The sequence below is a fragment of the Oryx dammah genome, unplaced genomic scaffold, assembly GCF_014754425.2.
Source record: "Oryx dammah isolate SB20612 unplaced genomic scaffold, SCBI_Odam_1.1 HiC_scaffold_21, whole genome shotgun sequence".
In the NCBI taxonomy this organism is placed as follows: Eukaryota; Metazoa; Chordata; class Mammalia; order Artiodactyla; family Bovidae; genus Oryx; species Oryx dammah.
In genome coordinates this window covers 67,938,802-67,954,578 of record NW_024070205.1, presented here as the reverse complement: position 1 = coordinate 67,954,578, position 15,777 = coordinate 67,938,802, and the positions used below count along the sequence as shown (strand labels likewise).

The following is a 15,777-nucleotide window of genomic DNA, read 5'->3' as shown; positions in this document are numbered from 1 at the left end:
ACTTTCATCTTTGATTGGATGGCATCACCGACTTGATGGACATGAGTTTGAGCAAGCTCTGGGAGATGGTGAAGGACAGGGAAGCCTGGTGTGCTGCAGTCCATGGGGTCGCAAAGAGTCAGACAACACTGAGTGACTGACAACAACTTTCGTCTTTATTTGGCATCATTTGAGTGGCTTAGTTATATGAATAATTTTGGTGCTTTGTCTCTGTTACATCAATTTACTTCTCATATTTAGCTGTTCTATACTCATGAAGGGTTTTAAAGCAATGTTCTTATATTTTCAACAATGAAAATATAACATTTGCAACAATGTTCTTACATTTTCTTGATTTTTACAAGACTATATTAGAAAGTTGATCCCAGGGTGATGGTCTGACCTCCTGTGACCTACCAAAGCATTAGAGATGGGAGCAGCATCTTCCCAGCAGCTGTGATTTCTCAATTCTAAGGACAGTCATTTGTTACAGAATAGGCCCATCAAGTATCCTAGAGGAGATACTTGTTTCTGCCGAATTTAATTATGAAAAAACATCCCAACACACATCTGGACCACATATTCAATAACATTATTTATCAAAATAAATTTATTAAAAGTATTCAAAGACCACTTCAAAGTTTAGCTGCCATCAGGACAGTTTTGGCACTCATAATGGACCTTGCCATTTTCTACACAAAAGCACTCATTCTAGTACAGACACCAATTGACAGTTCAAACACAAATCGTTTCAGTTTTAGAGTTATGTGAGACAACAGTACTGATGATCTGTAGTCATAGGAACTTCAGTACCCTTGCACTTAGTAAACATATAGTACCTAGAACTAAAGAAACTACATCTAAACCACTATGTGGTAACAAGGACTGATTTAGGGAAAGATGTACAGCCAGCTAGCTAAGGCCACATAATCCCAGACCTATTGATTGTAAATGCTTCTGGACCAATACTGTTACATCATTATCTTTCAGTCTCAAGCTCCTGCTTTTCCAGCATGAAACACACCACACTTAGACCACACTCCCTCTCTGTGCTCCATCAGTTACGGAAGCTGCCCCAGTACCAGCTTCTCCTACGTGGCGACCGGCTTCCTGATTCACTACCCAGCTCTGAATCAATAGTTCTGAGTGATGTTTCCTGAACACCTAGGCTGAATTCAAGGTCAGTCTTTTTGGCAGGTGACAGCCTTTCCCCTTTTAGGAAAAAAAAATGAAAAGTCCTGTTTCTGGGCTCCTGCTTTCATCTCATGTAGCATGGGGTTCTGTGGTGATCTGCGGCTTTTTACACAAGTCCTGGTAGAATTCTGACTCCAAGAAACGCGGGTAAGAGTTGTTTTCCATCAAGCTGTACACCCTTTTCTGGGCAGTTGTGAAGCAGCCACTGGTAGCTTCCTGTATGTTTTGGGCAATCAGAGTTTTGGTTTGAAAGTCTATGTTGATCTGAAATAACAAAGTTGTATTCCATATTAAGAGTCAGAAGTTGAAATATATGTAGTATTTGAAAACAAACAAAAAAAACCCAAACTATAATGTGTGGCCCGTGTCACTGGCTAAGTCAGTGAAGAAATGTAATTAACCTCACTGAGAGCCAGAAATAGGGGAAAAACAGCCTACTCACCCACCCCCCTTTAATTTGAGGTCGCTGTAAATTATTTTCATTTTGGTGCTGAGGATGTTCAAAATATGCTGAAATAAGGAACTTTTTCCCCCCTTTACCTCTTTTGGAGCTTCTTTTTCTATGAAGTCAGTATATATTTTCTTTGCTTTTGAGGACAGCTTTTGGGGTGACTTGGTTTTTTTGAAGTCTTCACAGGCCAGCCAGAATTCAATATTTTCTTCACAGTATTCAGATTTTAAAAAAGCCCTGAATGCAGCAAGACCGTCTGGGGGAGGGAAGGAAGAAAGCATGCAGAAACTGCATTGAGTGTTCAAATATTCCCTTATGTGTTTTCCTAAAACTCCCACTCCCCTATTTTATTTTTGCCCATATTTTATTATTGCCAGATGGCAGCAATTTTCTTGAGTTTACTCAAACCTGTAATCGTCAAAATTTAGCTCTTTAAAGACTAAGATGCCAGTCAGCAAAATGCGTAAGTTGGCACACTACTACAAAAATATAAACACTTAGCTTTGCTGTTAACACAACTGATAGGGGAGCCATAAGTTCTTTGGGAATGAAGCCTCTTGAAAACATTGTTTGCAATGGAAAAGCTGACTCAACCTTAAGAGACAGCAACTGCTATTACAATCTGGGGCTATTTCCCCCCACTCCCCACCTATAGTGAAAAAGCCACGCATTTCCCCGGTTAATCACTGGGAAATAAAGGAGAAAAATAGGCCCCATGGAACAGGGATTGTAAAGTCAAACTCTCCTTGGGCAAGCTGGTCTTGCTGCGTAGACACAACCAAACCATACTCTCCTGATACTTGAAATGGATCAAATTCAAGAGGTTAACTTACATTTACTGGCTAGCAGCTCATCAAATGCTTCTGACCATAGCTGGGCTTCCTCGGGAGAAGGCCTGCAAAAGAAGGTTCGCACATCAGCTCCTGCTAGCCAGAGGTTCCCTCTTCAGCCCAGCAGTGAGCTGTGCATATTGGCAAGTACAAGACTTTCAACTTACTTGATGAAGGTTTGCTGTTTGCTTTTCTTGCCAGTTTTGGGCTTCCCAGGAGAGGAGGAATTTTGCAAGAAGTAGCTCAAACGGCTCTTCCAATCTTTTAATCTACAAAAGAAAAAAAAAAAAAAAAGATACTCACTTAGCAGCAACACTTGAAACTGCCATTGCAGCTGAAGGCATTTTTACTAAATAAAGTCGCCCCCAGTAGCTACAGACAAGCCATATAAGACAAAACAACAACTCGTCAGTCTTACTCCTTTAATCCAGCATCTAAGTACTCAACACACTAGTTTCATCCACTCATCTGAACATAATTATTAGTTTTATAAGTAAGGATAGGACGACCTACAATTATAGGGTATTTTAATGAATTTAGTTTGCATAGTTCAAAGGCAGATGCTATTTCTGGCCCACAAAAGGCAGCCAGTTTTTCTGCAACGGTTAATTACAATTCTGAGACATTTCACACTTGAGGAAGCCCACAGTGGACCTGCCCTGAGCCAGCCCATGCCCGTTTTCCTTCTGCTCTCAGAGCAGGAGGCTTGGGACCACCCGAGAAGCTGTGCACAATGAAGTGTGTGTGCGAGATTGACCGCCCCCTCCCCCAACTGCAGCACTCATTTTAAGAAGGTGATGCAGAACAATTATTTGTTCCACACTCTTGAGTGGGTGCGACTTGCTGTTCAATTAAAAAAAATTAAAAGTATATCTAGGATCCGCAAAAATATCTCCATCCCAGCAGTCGTATAAGCAGATCAGAATTTACAGTGCCTCTCACCAAGGCCGGGGGCGCGCGGGCGCAGGATTCTCCGAAGTCGTTTTCGATGCAGGGAGACAAAAAGCCAACCAACATCTATCTCCGCCCCTGCATCAAGAATTATCTGCAGTTTCTAAACTCTACCCGAGTCCTTCAATAAATACCTACACCACACCGGTTTAAACGTAACTTAACAAATTAACATTTTACACACACACACACACACACACACACACACACACACACACATTTTTCTTTTTTTTTTTTTTCCTGCAGAGATGCGGGCAGGCTACCCAGTTCCCATGCCCAGCGCGGGTGTACCGCGTTTGCAGCCGCCCGGGACAGCTGGGTCCGTACGGGCGGCCAGTCAGGGAGGAAGAAAGCCGCACTCACAGGGTTCGCTTCATCTTCTCTCGCTTCTCCTCGTTCTTGGGGCCGGTGCCAGCGCCTTTGTCCATGGGTCCGCAGTCGTGCTGGACAGCCAGGAACATAGCACTTTGCATCATCACCCTCCACCTGGGAACTCCGCTCTAAGGGGGCCGGGCTGCCAGCACCCGTATTTATATAATTGGCGGCAGCGCGGAGGCGGGGCCTCACGGCGCCGGTCCCTCCCCCGGCGGGCACCGATTGGCCGACGGCGGCCGCGGGCCGCGCGGTCACGGGCGCCGCCGAAGGGTCTGGAAACCCGGGCCCTGCTGACGTCCGCTTCCCGGGCGTCGTGCGCAGTCGGGCCGGACGCCCGCCCTGGTGTGGGGTCAGAGAAAATTCCCTTTTGAACGGTCAAAGGCGACCTTTGCCCAGTCGTGGCGGCCGGCCGTGGGGTCGCAGGGCCGTGGCGGGCAGGGAGCCAGGTTGGCTGCAGGCACGGCGGGGGCGCTCGCTCGCTCCCCGCCTCTTCCCTGTCTCATTCCCTCCCCCGCGCTCCAGAGCTCCTGACCCCCAAAGGAGCCGTGATTCCCAGCAGGTAAAGGTTGTTTACTGGGAGGCCGAATGCAGTAACCTTATTTTGAATTAGGTTTAAAAGGGGATGTGTTTTTGGAGCGCAAGTCCTCGCTCCGCGCCTCCTTTCTTGATCTGAGAACTGACCCTCACCTGTTCTTCTTTGAGACGCCTTTTAATTTGGGGAAGGAAACAGAATGGGAGGAAGAGTGAGAGTCCAGGGGCAGTGGTGTGATCTGTTCTGCAGCGTGCCCAAGCATCGTGGAACCCTGTGGGAAATGCACATTGGTCAGGGAAGGAAGAGGAGAAAGTGCTTTAACTGGGTGTGCGGTTTTGATTACCAGCAGGTTCGTGGCTGAGTCGGTCCGTGGGGTTGCAGACTTATTTCTCAGGAGTCCTTGGCTGCTTTTCCTTCCAGAACAGAAAAAGAAATCACAGCTTTTAAGAAGGAAACACCACGAGCTCGCAGCTATCGTGCACCAGAATCATTTTAGTGTAAAAGAGCAAGCATGCAGGATTTCCTCCTGAGTCACTCTTAGTTGGCTTAGAATTTGCCAGAACACTTTAATTGGCAAAAAAAAAGAGAGATGGGAGTGGAGGGAGGGAGGCGTTCACAGCTTCTTTGAATAAGCTTAATGTCTTCATTCGTCAGAAATCATCTTGCTGTAGCAGGATTTAAGTGGTTTGATTGGTAAGGGTAAGTAGATAACTGCCACTCCAAAATGACTTGATTTCAAATACCATTATTAGGATTGTACAGTGGAATATTCAGGTGGTTTTTCCTGAAGCATCTAAGTAGGCAGATTAACAGCAAGGTTTTTGTTGTTCTGTCTCTAAGTCATTTCTGACTGCAGTCCCGTGGGCTGCAACTTGCCAGGTTTCCCTGTTCTTATCTCCTGGTGTTTGCTCAAATTCATGTCCCTTGAGACTGTGATGCCATCTAACCATCTCATTCTCTACCACCCTCTTCTCCTCCTGCCCTCAACCTTTCCCAGCATCAGAGTCTTTCCCAGTCAGCCTGCTCCTCGAATCAGCTGGCCAAAGTATTGGAGCTTCAGCTTCAGCATCAGTCCTTCCAATGAACACTGAGGGTTTATTTCCTTAAGGATTGACTGGTTTGATCGCTTTGCTGGGAGACTCTCAAGAGTCTTCTGCAGTGCAACAATTTGAAAACAGCAATTCTTCGGTGCTCAGCCTTCTTTATGGTCCAACTCTCACATTCATACATGACTATTGGAAAAACCATAGCTTTGACTGTAGGGACCTATGTCAGCAAAGTGATGTCTCTGCTTTTTTTAATTCAGGCTGCATGTATGTTCTTTACTTTGTATTAGAGCTGTTAAAAGAAAATTGGAACTAATTTACCATATTATTATGATGAGCTACCAGTAGTTGGAGCTCCAAGTTTGACTTGGGGAGTAAAACCTACAGTTATTACTAAAGAGAACAGCCGTGTACTCGGTTACGGAAAGGAAAAATCATTTAGATTTCAGTAATAAATATTTGAAAGCAAGTTTGTGAAATGTAAGAATATAATTTTTCTCAAGCATATGCTCTTGATCTCTAAAAGAACTTTACATGATATTTCCTACAGCTATTTTCACTTTCTGATGATTAAGTACTTATTTGTTAAATATGTGTAATATGTAAACATTTGCTTTTCTTGCTAGTATAAACCTCAATATATTTTTCACATAGAATTTTGGATGGTAGAATTCACTCATAGTGGAAAAGCAAAGAGGCAGCAAGGAGAGCTGGACTTGTGTCAGGAGACCTAGTTAGAGTCTTGGCTTCACAAGTAAATACTAAGTAACTATTGGGACAGTCCCATCCCACCTCCTAAGCACCAGTGTCTCATCTCTAGTAAGAGTAATGTGTCTTTCTCATCAACCTCATTGGATATTCTGTGAATCTTTCATGAAAGGTCTTTGTAAATTTTAAAGTACTATACAAAAGTTTGTCTTTCCTAATTTGCATATGTGGGGAAAAGGAAATAACTGAAGCATAGTTATTCCAGGTAGAAAAATCATTAAAAGATTAATTCAGAGTTAAGTTATAAATGTTAAGCACTGTTAAAATTCAACATACTGTCACAGCTTTGTAGAATATCGGACTCATGATAGATACTTAATGTTCTCTGGGTAAAAAACCAAATAAAAAAATAAGTAAACTGGTATTTGAACTTTTCAGAGATCCTCGTCAGAAAAGTTCACGACCATAAATGTATATGTATCCAAGTAAGTAACTGTTTGAAATATAGACCATTCTGGATGTTTCTTGTAAGTGTTTAATGTAGCTATTTGCTTTTTTTTGCAAACCATTTCTGATTGACAGCTCGTATTAAGGTAGGCAGACCAGTACATTTAAAATGAAAGCTACAGTCTTTGATGACTTCCCTTTGTTTTTTTGGCTTTTAGGTAAATGGAATTGCTTAATATTACGATTACACATATTTTCCATTCTGTGGTGGAAGAAGAAACACTGCAATAGGATGTAAATACTGCACAGGAAAACCGCAGCTTGAGAGTGTCTTGCACTGGACATACATTTTCCTGTCACCTCTACCATGCCCTCTACTGGAGAGGCTGTGTGCTGAGCAGGTTGGTGGTAGAGGCTTGCAGGGTGGTTCTGAAACTTTTTGTAGCCAAAAAAATTTAAGTTACTGAGGAAGGCAAACAAAAAAAGACTAGTTTCTAGTAACACGAAAGAGAGAATAATGAAAAGCAAAAGTGTCCTCTGCCATACACACGCTTCTCCTCCGACTGTATGCCATTTTTAATAAAAACTATTATTATTATCTAAAAGTATTTATACATGATAACTTTCATACTTACGCTTTAGAAATTTAGGAAGCAAGATATATACTTTAAAAGACACTGGAGAATCATTCTGTGTATTACCCTATGCTTTACTTTTTTGGTCAGTAAGATACCTTAGTTCCTAAATTTGTAAAAGTTGCAAACCTGTTGCATACGTCATGAATTTTTAAATTGGTGAGAAGTTTTAAAAAGGGGGAAAAAATTAGGAAATTAAGCACCATGTGGCAAAGGGTGTGATGAGTAATTGGAAACTTTTAGTATCATAATTGTTGAGGTATTTGAGGAAGTGTGGCACCTGTCTTGACATTTTTGTCTATCTTTGTCCTCTCCCCCCCCCCCCACCTTTTGGGTATTATTTAACCTTAATTGGTGAAATATTCTTTAAACAGACTGAACATATGACCCCACAATTAATGAACTTATGACCCAACAGGATTCTGTACTCTACTCTTCATTGCTAATATCTGACATTTAAAAAACTCATAATTGGTCTCTTTCTTAGAATGTAATTTGCATTCCCAGGAGCTGAAAAGAGAGAAAGTCATTGTTTTTGTCTGGGATGAATCAAGAGTTTCAACCAAATACTTGACATGTATTGTAGAGGAGTTAATGATTTTACTTAGTCCTTGCATTGATAATTCCAGCAAGAGCATTTCCATAGCTCTGCCTTGAATTCACGCATAGTATGCTGCTGCTGCTGCTAAGTCGCTTCAGTCGTGTCCGACTCTGTGTGACCCCATAGACGGCAGCCCACCAGGCTCCTCCATCCCTGGGATTCTCAGGCAAGAATACTAGAGTGGGTTGCCATTTCCTTCTCCAATGCATGAAAGTGAAAAGTCAGAGTGAAGTCGCTCAGTCATGTCTGACTCTTAGCGTCTGTCATACTTCAAATGCAGGCACGGCCTACTTAAATTTAATAATTCTCCCTACCAAGTAAAGCATTGGATTCTCTTTGGACACCAACAACAGGAGCATCACATATTTTTCTTCCCAGATAAAAAATCCTAAATGTATTAATGTATTGAAATACGTCTGGTAGGTTCCTGTAGTTAAAGGACACTGAGTGTGAAGTCTAGGTTTAGGGATTATTTCCAGTATCTGCCTGTTGCTGCTCTGTTCCAGTGACCAAGGACCGCACAGAATCTCAGGGGAGAGTAGTCAATTAGAAATAAGTCACATAGATGGCATTTTGGCCCTCAGGCTAGGAATTTCTTTGCTGACAGTTGTTCTCTTGGGATTTTAATTTCTGTGCACAGAATTCTGTCAAATCATTAAAATGCCAAGTGTCTATTGATTACTGTTTTGAAATCCTGAGATAGTGGCATCATAATATACAAGATTTCAAGGTACTTTATGCTATCAGTCACAGAGAATCTTTTTTTTTTTTTTTACATTTGAAGAAAGACTGCTTTTCATCTAATAAATGAGGAATCTATTTGCATTGGTATCTCCAGTTGACTGTTCCTATGAAGAGAGTATTACTCCATTTTAGACACTGATCTTCAAAGATCTTTGATTCATGGACTACTTCACAAAACCCTAAAACTTTGTGAATTTTTTCTCCTAAACATGTTTTTTTTTTTAAACAAACAATTCCAAAATCTTAACCAAATTAATTGGTAAAAGAATAGCACTTTCAAGGAGATACCCGTGGGCCTGATCCAACTGCCATGTTATAAATATTTGAGTCCTGAATGCTGAGCTAGCATCCTTAGCTTGAAAAGACAAAATAATTTTGTCTTTATTTTCATAAATTATCCTTAGGAGAGAGGGACAGATGGAGGGTTTATCCTTAATTGGGATACTTGCTTTTAGTTCCTAGTTCCTGGGATTATGTTAGCTGGGACCCCAGAGAAATTGCTTAGCCTTCTTGTGCCTAGGCTTCAAATCTTCAAGATGGAAGTAATTATAGAAGCTTTCCTTTGTGAGGAACTGGAAAAAAAAAAAAAAACATTTTGGGGAATGCCCTGAAGTGTCTGGTTGATAATAATGCACAGGCCTGGTGTTCAGCAAAACTTTACTGCAGGGCTGCTTTCTTCCATGTGACTTTTTTGCTTTTTGTTGTTGCTTTCCTAGCACCCATTATTTACTGCTGCTGCCCCTAAGGTGGCAGGTCTCAACCAAGTGTGTGTGTGTGAGTCGCTCAGTCATGTCCGACTCTTTGCAACGCCATGAACTGTAGCCTGCCAGGCTTCTCTGTCCATGGAATTCTCCAGGCAAGAATACTGGAGTGGATTGCCATTCCCCTCTCCAGACATCTTCCCAACCCAGAGATCGAACCCTGGTCTCCATCCAGGTAGAAAGGTTGAGTCAGAAGGCCCTGAGTGTGTCTGCCAGTCCAAGGAACACCAGGACAAGCTCTGTCTTGCTTCTGCGGAGGATGGACCGTATTAAGGATGAGGGTGGCCAGTGGAGGGTTCTTCTGTCTGTGGTGCTGACCTGGGGAGGCTGCATCTGCTCTCCACCAGGTGCTGGCCCCTGGCCCCTGGGCTGTCACTACCAGATACTGCTGCTTTCTTGGGGAGGGGAGGTCTGTTCATCCACTGGGTGCCCTGGTAGCTCCTTTTACTCTTCCAGATGCCCCATAGGGAATATCAGGGATGTAAGGTTACTTTTAGAAGTGTTTTAAGTTCTTCCTGAAAAATGGTTTGAAAATGTCTAGGTCTTCCACATGCTAACATTTCTATATATTGATATCTTGAAAAAATTCTTCACTATCTTCACAGGGTGAGTTCTCCCTGCATTAGATGTTTGGTGAAAATTCATTTCTTCTTTTCAGTGCAGTATAGGAAGTATGTTAAGTTGTCTCTAGTGGTTCTGCCTGTTCCTTTCTAAGTACATTCCTTACCCCCCATACCGCACCCCCCCACAAACCTGCCCTCCTTTTCTGATCATTGTGAGGCTTTCTTCTTTGGAGACTTAATAGACTTGCAGTGCTTCAGTTATTTTATTTCTTTCAGTTAATGCAGTGTGCATTTGGTTTCATAATCTTTAAGAGTTTTTAAATGAATTTTAAAATAAATCCAGCATAAGTGAACATAGTCCCCTGGCTTCACCAAGCCTAGATCAGCTGTGTTTAACCAAGCAGAGTGAGTCAGTTTCATCAAAACTGCTTTGAGTTCATCTTGTTAGAAGTTTTATTTTCCCATGTGTGTCTGTACCTGGTTTCAAGGCTTCTCATCCACGTTGCCTTCTTCATGAGCTGCAGACTGATCTCTCATCTTGAGTAATAATCTGACTCTCATAATCATTTAGAACTTGTTCCAGATGCAGTAGTTTTTTTTTTTTTAAACTTTTTTTGCCAATAAATAAATTGGCTCACTTTTCCTCTCTGTTCTTTAGCTTCTTGTGAAATCAGTTTATACTTACCCAAAGGTGGGAATTTTCATCTGAAGCATCTTTCTAGTGCTGTCTGAAGTTGTTCTTTGCTTTTCTGGTGTACTTTAATGGCTGTTTGCTTGTAGTTACCTGAATTGGATGGGTTTCAATGAATTTTTCAAAGACTTAATATTTCTTGTAATGTCATCTTGTTCCAAACATTTAGATTTCTCTTTGCTAAGTCCTTTTGTAAAGGCCTATATTTTAATTCCAAGCAAGGAGTTGAAGATTTCTAGCTCTTTATTCCCCAGGCAAGAATACTGAGTGGGTTGCCATTCCCTTCTCCAGGGTATCTTCCTGACCCTGGGATTGAATCCGGGTCTCCCACATTGCGGGCAGATTCTTTACCATCTGAGCCCCCAAGGAAGTGGGTCTTTATTTATGGCTTCCAGTTTTTCTGTTGCTAGTAGTTTCTTCTTGAGTCTGGCCTCTATTAAAGTTGACTAAGATCCTGTAAATTATTTTTAAATTAGGTTAAACTTGCCAAATTTTTTATGTCTTTCCTCCAGAAGGGCAGAAACTTCAATAGCTAGCTCTCTGTCTTGTGTAAAGAAGGCTTTTAATTATTAGAAATCTGACTATGACTGTAAAGAACACCATCTCCCACAGTAATCCATGGGCTCTGACTCTGTTTTAATGTTCTTTAGGAGAGTGGCCACTGGCTGGTACAGCATGTCCAGAACCAGGGCCACACAGAGCAGCATGGTCGTGAGCAGAGCCCCCAAGGACCGCCTCAGCTGTTCTGAACCAATGCAGGTTGCCAGGACGTTGATGGCTTCATAGACCAAACAACACTAGTGAGCATCTTCATGAACCAGCCCCATGCCTGGTAACTAGGGTAGACCTCAGTGCAGGTGGAGGAGGGGCAAAATATAATACATTATAGGCTAATGCTCCTTTTCCTCTTGATTGGTTTTTCATTCTGTGTTCCTGGAGGTCTTATTTTACCCATACATGTCACAGAGACCTTCCTGTTCTCATAGCCTCTCTGTGTCTGGATAACCTCAAATGTATGTGGGAGAGGATTGGGGACAGATTATGGAGGATCCTGCAAAGGCTTCAGCTTTTCCAATTTCACCTTTGAAAAATAAGAAATAAATCATTGGAATTTTAAAAAGTGTTCAGCCCTCAAAAATGTGCAGTCCAAGTATGAGCAAAGAAAATGTTATTTTTTCAAACTCTCCTTGCATGTGGTGAAACGTGTATGATACAGAAGCCCTTCAGGGTGCTTCTGTTCAGAATCATGGTCTCTGGAGCTGTTGGATGTTGGATGCAGCTTTTCCTCACAGGGGCTGACCCGTAGGCAGTGGGGCACCCCAGGTTTGTCTGGCTCACTTAGCAGCTCAGTCTTCTTGACAGTGAGTCTGCGAGATGGTGGGGAGTTCACTGGCTCTGGCTGGGGATCTCAGCTGACTGGTCTGATTCGTTCATGTGTCTGGGAGTAGACTGGAGATGGGTCAGTCTGGACTCGGTGAAGCTGAGTGGCTCTGCAGGTCTTGGCTGTGTTTCTCACGAGTCTTGAGCTCAGGTAGGAGGGCAGCAGATAAAGGTTTACGCAGCTCAGTGCTTGGCTCTGCCCATCGAATCTCTAGTCTTTGTCTTGTAATCTGCAGTAAAGCCTCATCTTTCCTTCCCATGGTAATAGCAGAGCACAGGATAGCTACTGGAGAGCAATTATCCAATTTGCATTTTTAAAACCCTGATTATGAGATGTCCACATCTCATTTTTCTCTCGAGGTCATGATCCCGAGGGGGACTGTAGGTCTTCTGGAGTTGGGATGTGGAATAGGAGTCTGTTTCTTCTCTTGGCATGGCTTGGTTCACAGGTCACTGTGAAGTTGGGACACATGAGCTGGCAGAGATGAATGCTTTCTGCAGTGGACAGCAATACAGAGATGGCTAAGTGGGCATTCCTAAAGCCCTGCACTCTGCCGACCAGGTGAGGAGAGACCCCTCACAGCACACACTCTCTGACGGAAATAACAACAGCCCGGGAGCCCAGGACGCTGCTTCAGCAAGACCCTGTACTGAGTAACTGCAGGATTTCTGGACAGTGTCTCCATATCTGCAGGTCCCCGTCGCCCTCTCTGAAGAACAGGAAACGTGTGAATAAAATCCATATTCTGAATCTGGTGGGGCTCACGCTCGTGTGAAAAGTTCATCTTTGGCAGGACTCAGTTTTTTCCCAATAGCGCTCACTTTTTAACATTTGTTGTAGAGTTTTTTGAAAGAATAAATCAGCGTAAACAACATGAATGTCGGTGCAAGGACCAACGCTCTGAGTCATTCCTCTGCTGTCTTTCCGAAAGGTGATAAGCTTCTAATTCCTGTTCTGAAGCAGCCGCCTGCAAGTTAGAGCTGGAGAATTTTAGTCAACTTGACATTTTATTCCTTATCTTCTTACTACCTCTGTGAGAGCCTGGCTGTCTGCCCCTTGGGAAACATCATGAGCCTTTGGACTGGTGGATGACTGGAGCAAACCTGAGGGGCTTTTAGAAGAAGCTGTCTCAGCTTTCTGAAGCTACCGCCATGGAGGAGTATCTCCCTTCCTTTTAAATATTAAATATTTAAGTTTTGCCACATATAAACAGACCTTCTTAACAGACTGCCTTTTGATTTTGAAGATTAAAGTGCTTATGAAGTTTGTGAAAGTGTGGAAGTGTGTGAGTCCATTGGGGACGGTAGAGAAGAGGGTAGGTGGCGGAGGCTATCAGATGTTAGAAAGCTTAACAAACATACACATTTAAGGTGGTCAGGAGAACTTCATGGGTCTCTCAGATCCAAGCCAGGGAACTTTTATCAGTTCAGTTTAGTCACTCAGTTGTGTCCACCTCTTTGCAACCCTATGGACTACAGCACACCAGGCCTCCCTGTCCATAAACTCCCAGAACTTACTCAAACTCATGTCCATCATGTTGGTGATGCCATCCAACCACCTCATCCTCTGTCGTCGCCTTCTCCTCCTGCCTTCAATCTTTCCCAGCATCAGGGTCTTTTCAAATGAGTCAGTTCTTCACATCAGGTGGACAAAGTATTGGAGTTTCAGCTTCAGCATCAGTCTTTCCAGTGAATATTCAGGACTGATTTTCTTTAGGATTGACTGGTTTGATCTCCTTGCAGTCCAAGGGACTCTCAAGAGTCTTCTCCAACACTACAGTTCAAAAGCATCAATTCTTCAGCACTCAGCTTTCTTTATAGTCCAACTCTCATATCCATACATGACTACTGGAAAAACCATAGCTTTGACCAGACAGACCTTTGTTGGTAAAGTAATGTCTCTGCTTTTTATAGGGATATCAAGTGGACCTCTGGGAAGAGGTTCTTCTTTCAGGCTCCTTTACAGTGTCTGCTCGTTTTTTTCTTGGATGCTGATGTTCCTTAAATGTCTTCTGGTTTGCTCTGCACGTTCACACTGTGCATTCACTTCCATAAACTCAGCTGTGGTCTGTGTGCTGATGCATCTCCGTGCTCCTCTCTCTTCTCATCTCAGACTCATAGCTAATTGTCCATTAGCTTGATGCACTTAGATGACTCATAGTTAGTTCCAGTGAGCTTGTTAAAAACAGTGTTTCCCATCTATGCACTTAAACCTGTTTCTTTGCCTTAGTTCTCTATCTCAGTGAATGGTTCCATCATCTACTTTGTTGCCTAAGACAAAGCACGAGGGTGGATGGAGTGGTCACCTTTGAGTTCCACCCTCTCTCAGTCCCCTATCAAGTTTATCCTGCCTCTTAATTTTATTTCTTAAATATATCTTGAGACTTCACTCCCATTTCCATTTTCCTAATCCTCTCTTCCTCTCTCTTATGGATCCAAGCAAGACTTCTTATTGATGTTCTAATTGATCCTCTCTGTTGAATGGTCTATTTTCAGCCAGCGTAATTTTACTAAAACCTTTGTCTGGTCATTATTGCTTTTGTGATTAGAACTGCTAGTGACTTTTCATTGCCCTTAAGATAAGTTCTGAATTCCTTAAATTGTCATATAAGATCTTTTTTTATATGACAATATAAAAATCCTGAAATCCTTTCATTTATTCTCTTATTACTGCTACCTTGCTCTCAGTGCCCTTATCTACTGAATATTTTGCAGTTCCTTCCATGTGCCATGCTTTCTCTTTCCTTTAGCCATTTGTTCACACTGTTCTCTCTACTTGGACCTTTTCCCATTCTCTCCACTCTTTATCTGACTGTCTTCTCTGTCATTCACACTTTTCCAGGCATCACTGGAATGAACTTTCTCTCCTGCACACCACCTGCACACTTTTTCTCCCTCTGCTGACAAATCTGGATGAGTTGCTTCTCCTAGATGTGCCCACAGCACCTATTAATGTGCTTAACACAACGAATTGGTTTTTTTATGAAGAAATTTTATTTACAGGTATAATAATTCATGCACTGATAGAAAAGAAACAGCAATATGACTACTTCATGGTAGCCTAGACTATATATATTAATGAATAAATCATTAAAATTTATTACATACACTGTTATAGTCATATTCATGTGTGTTAGTCATTCAGTTGTGTCCGACTCTGTGATCTCATGGACTGTAGCCTGCAAGGTTCTGCTGTCCATGGAATTCTCCAGGCAAGAATACGTGAGTGGGTTGCCATTCCCTTCTCAAGGGTATCTTCCCTACTCAGGGATTGAACCCAGGTCTCCTTCATTGCAGGCAGATTCTTTACCATCTGAGCTCCCAGGGAAGCTATAATTGATTATAATTTTATTTTTTTATACTTTTAATTTTGTACTGGGGTGTAGCCAGTTGACAGTGTTGTGATAGTTTCAGGTAAACAGCAAAGAGACTCAGCTGTTCATGTACGTGTATCCATTCTCCACCAAACTCCCCTCCCATCCAGGCTGCCACACAGTGTTGAGCAGAGTTCCCTGTGCTATAGAGAAGGTCCTTGTTGGTTATCTGTTTTTACCACAACATATTATAATTGCCTGGTTTCTTGTCCCTATTCCTCACTAGACAATTTCTCCTCCCCTCGCCTCTTTCTTCCTTCTCTTCCTCCTCCTCCTCCTCTAAAAACTGTTGTATCCTGGAACATAGAGAATCCTCAATAAATATTTTCTAAGGCTATGGTTGGGTAGAAGTATGAATGAATGGGTGAATGCATGGTTACTTTTCCAGGGTATCTGGCATCTGTTACCTGTGTGACTTGTGCCAGAGATTCATATGTTCTCCGTATATGTAATTAAATTCCTCTTGTAACCTTACAAACTTTCCATGTTAACATTGAGCTTTGCAGTGTTTTTAA

The 15,777-nt window shown here is 42.4% G+C and overlaps 1 protein-coding gene and 1 long non-coding RNA gene across 3 annotated transcripts in view; one reads left to right on the top strand and one right to left on the bottom strand.

Annotated features, from left to right (window-relative positions):
- Positions 1-133: 133 nt before the first annotated feature.
- Positions 134-3,941, bottom strand: RGS2 (regulator of G protein signaling 2). Its single transcript, XM_040262891.1, has 5 exons — positions 3,769-3,941; positions 2,622-2,723; positions 2,458-2,519; positions 1,714-1,880; positions 134-1,437 (listed from the first exon to the last, which is right to left on the bottom strand). Exons 1-5 carry the CDS (start codon positions 3,879-3,881, stop codon positions 1,243-1,245), a joined length of 639 nt encoding a protein of 212 aa, XP_040118825.1. The 5' UTR covers positions 3,882-3,941; the 3' UTR covers positions 134-1,242.
- A 151-nt stretch (positions 3,942-4,092) lies between these two features.
- Positions 4,093-15,777, top strand: part of LOC120879903 — a 72,287-nt gene continuing 60,602 nt past the window's right edge. For both annotated transcript variants that reach the window (XR_005724899.1, XR_005724900.1), the window contains exon 1: positions 4,093-4,339. This is a non-coding gene — a long non-coding RNA (uncharacterized LOC120879903). The remainder of the gene's footprint in view (positions 4,340-15,777) is intronic.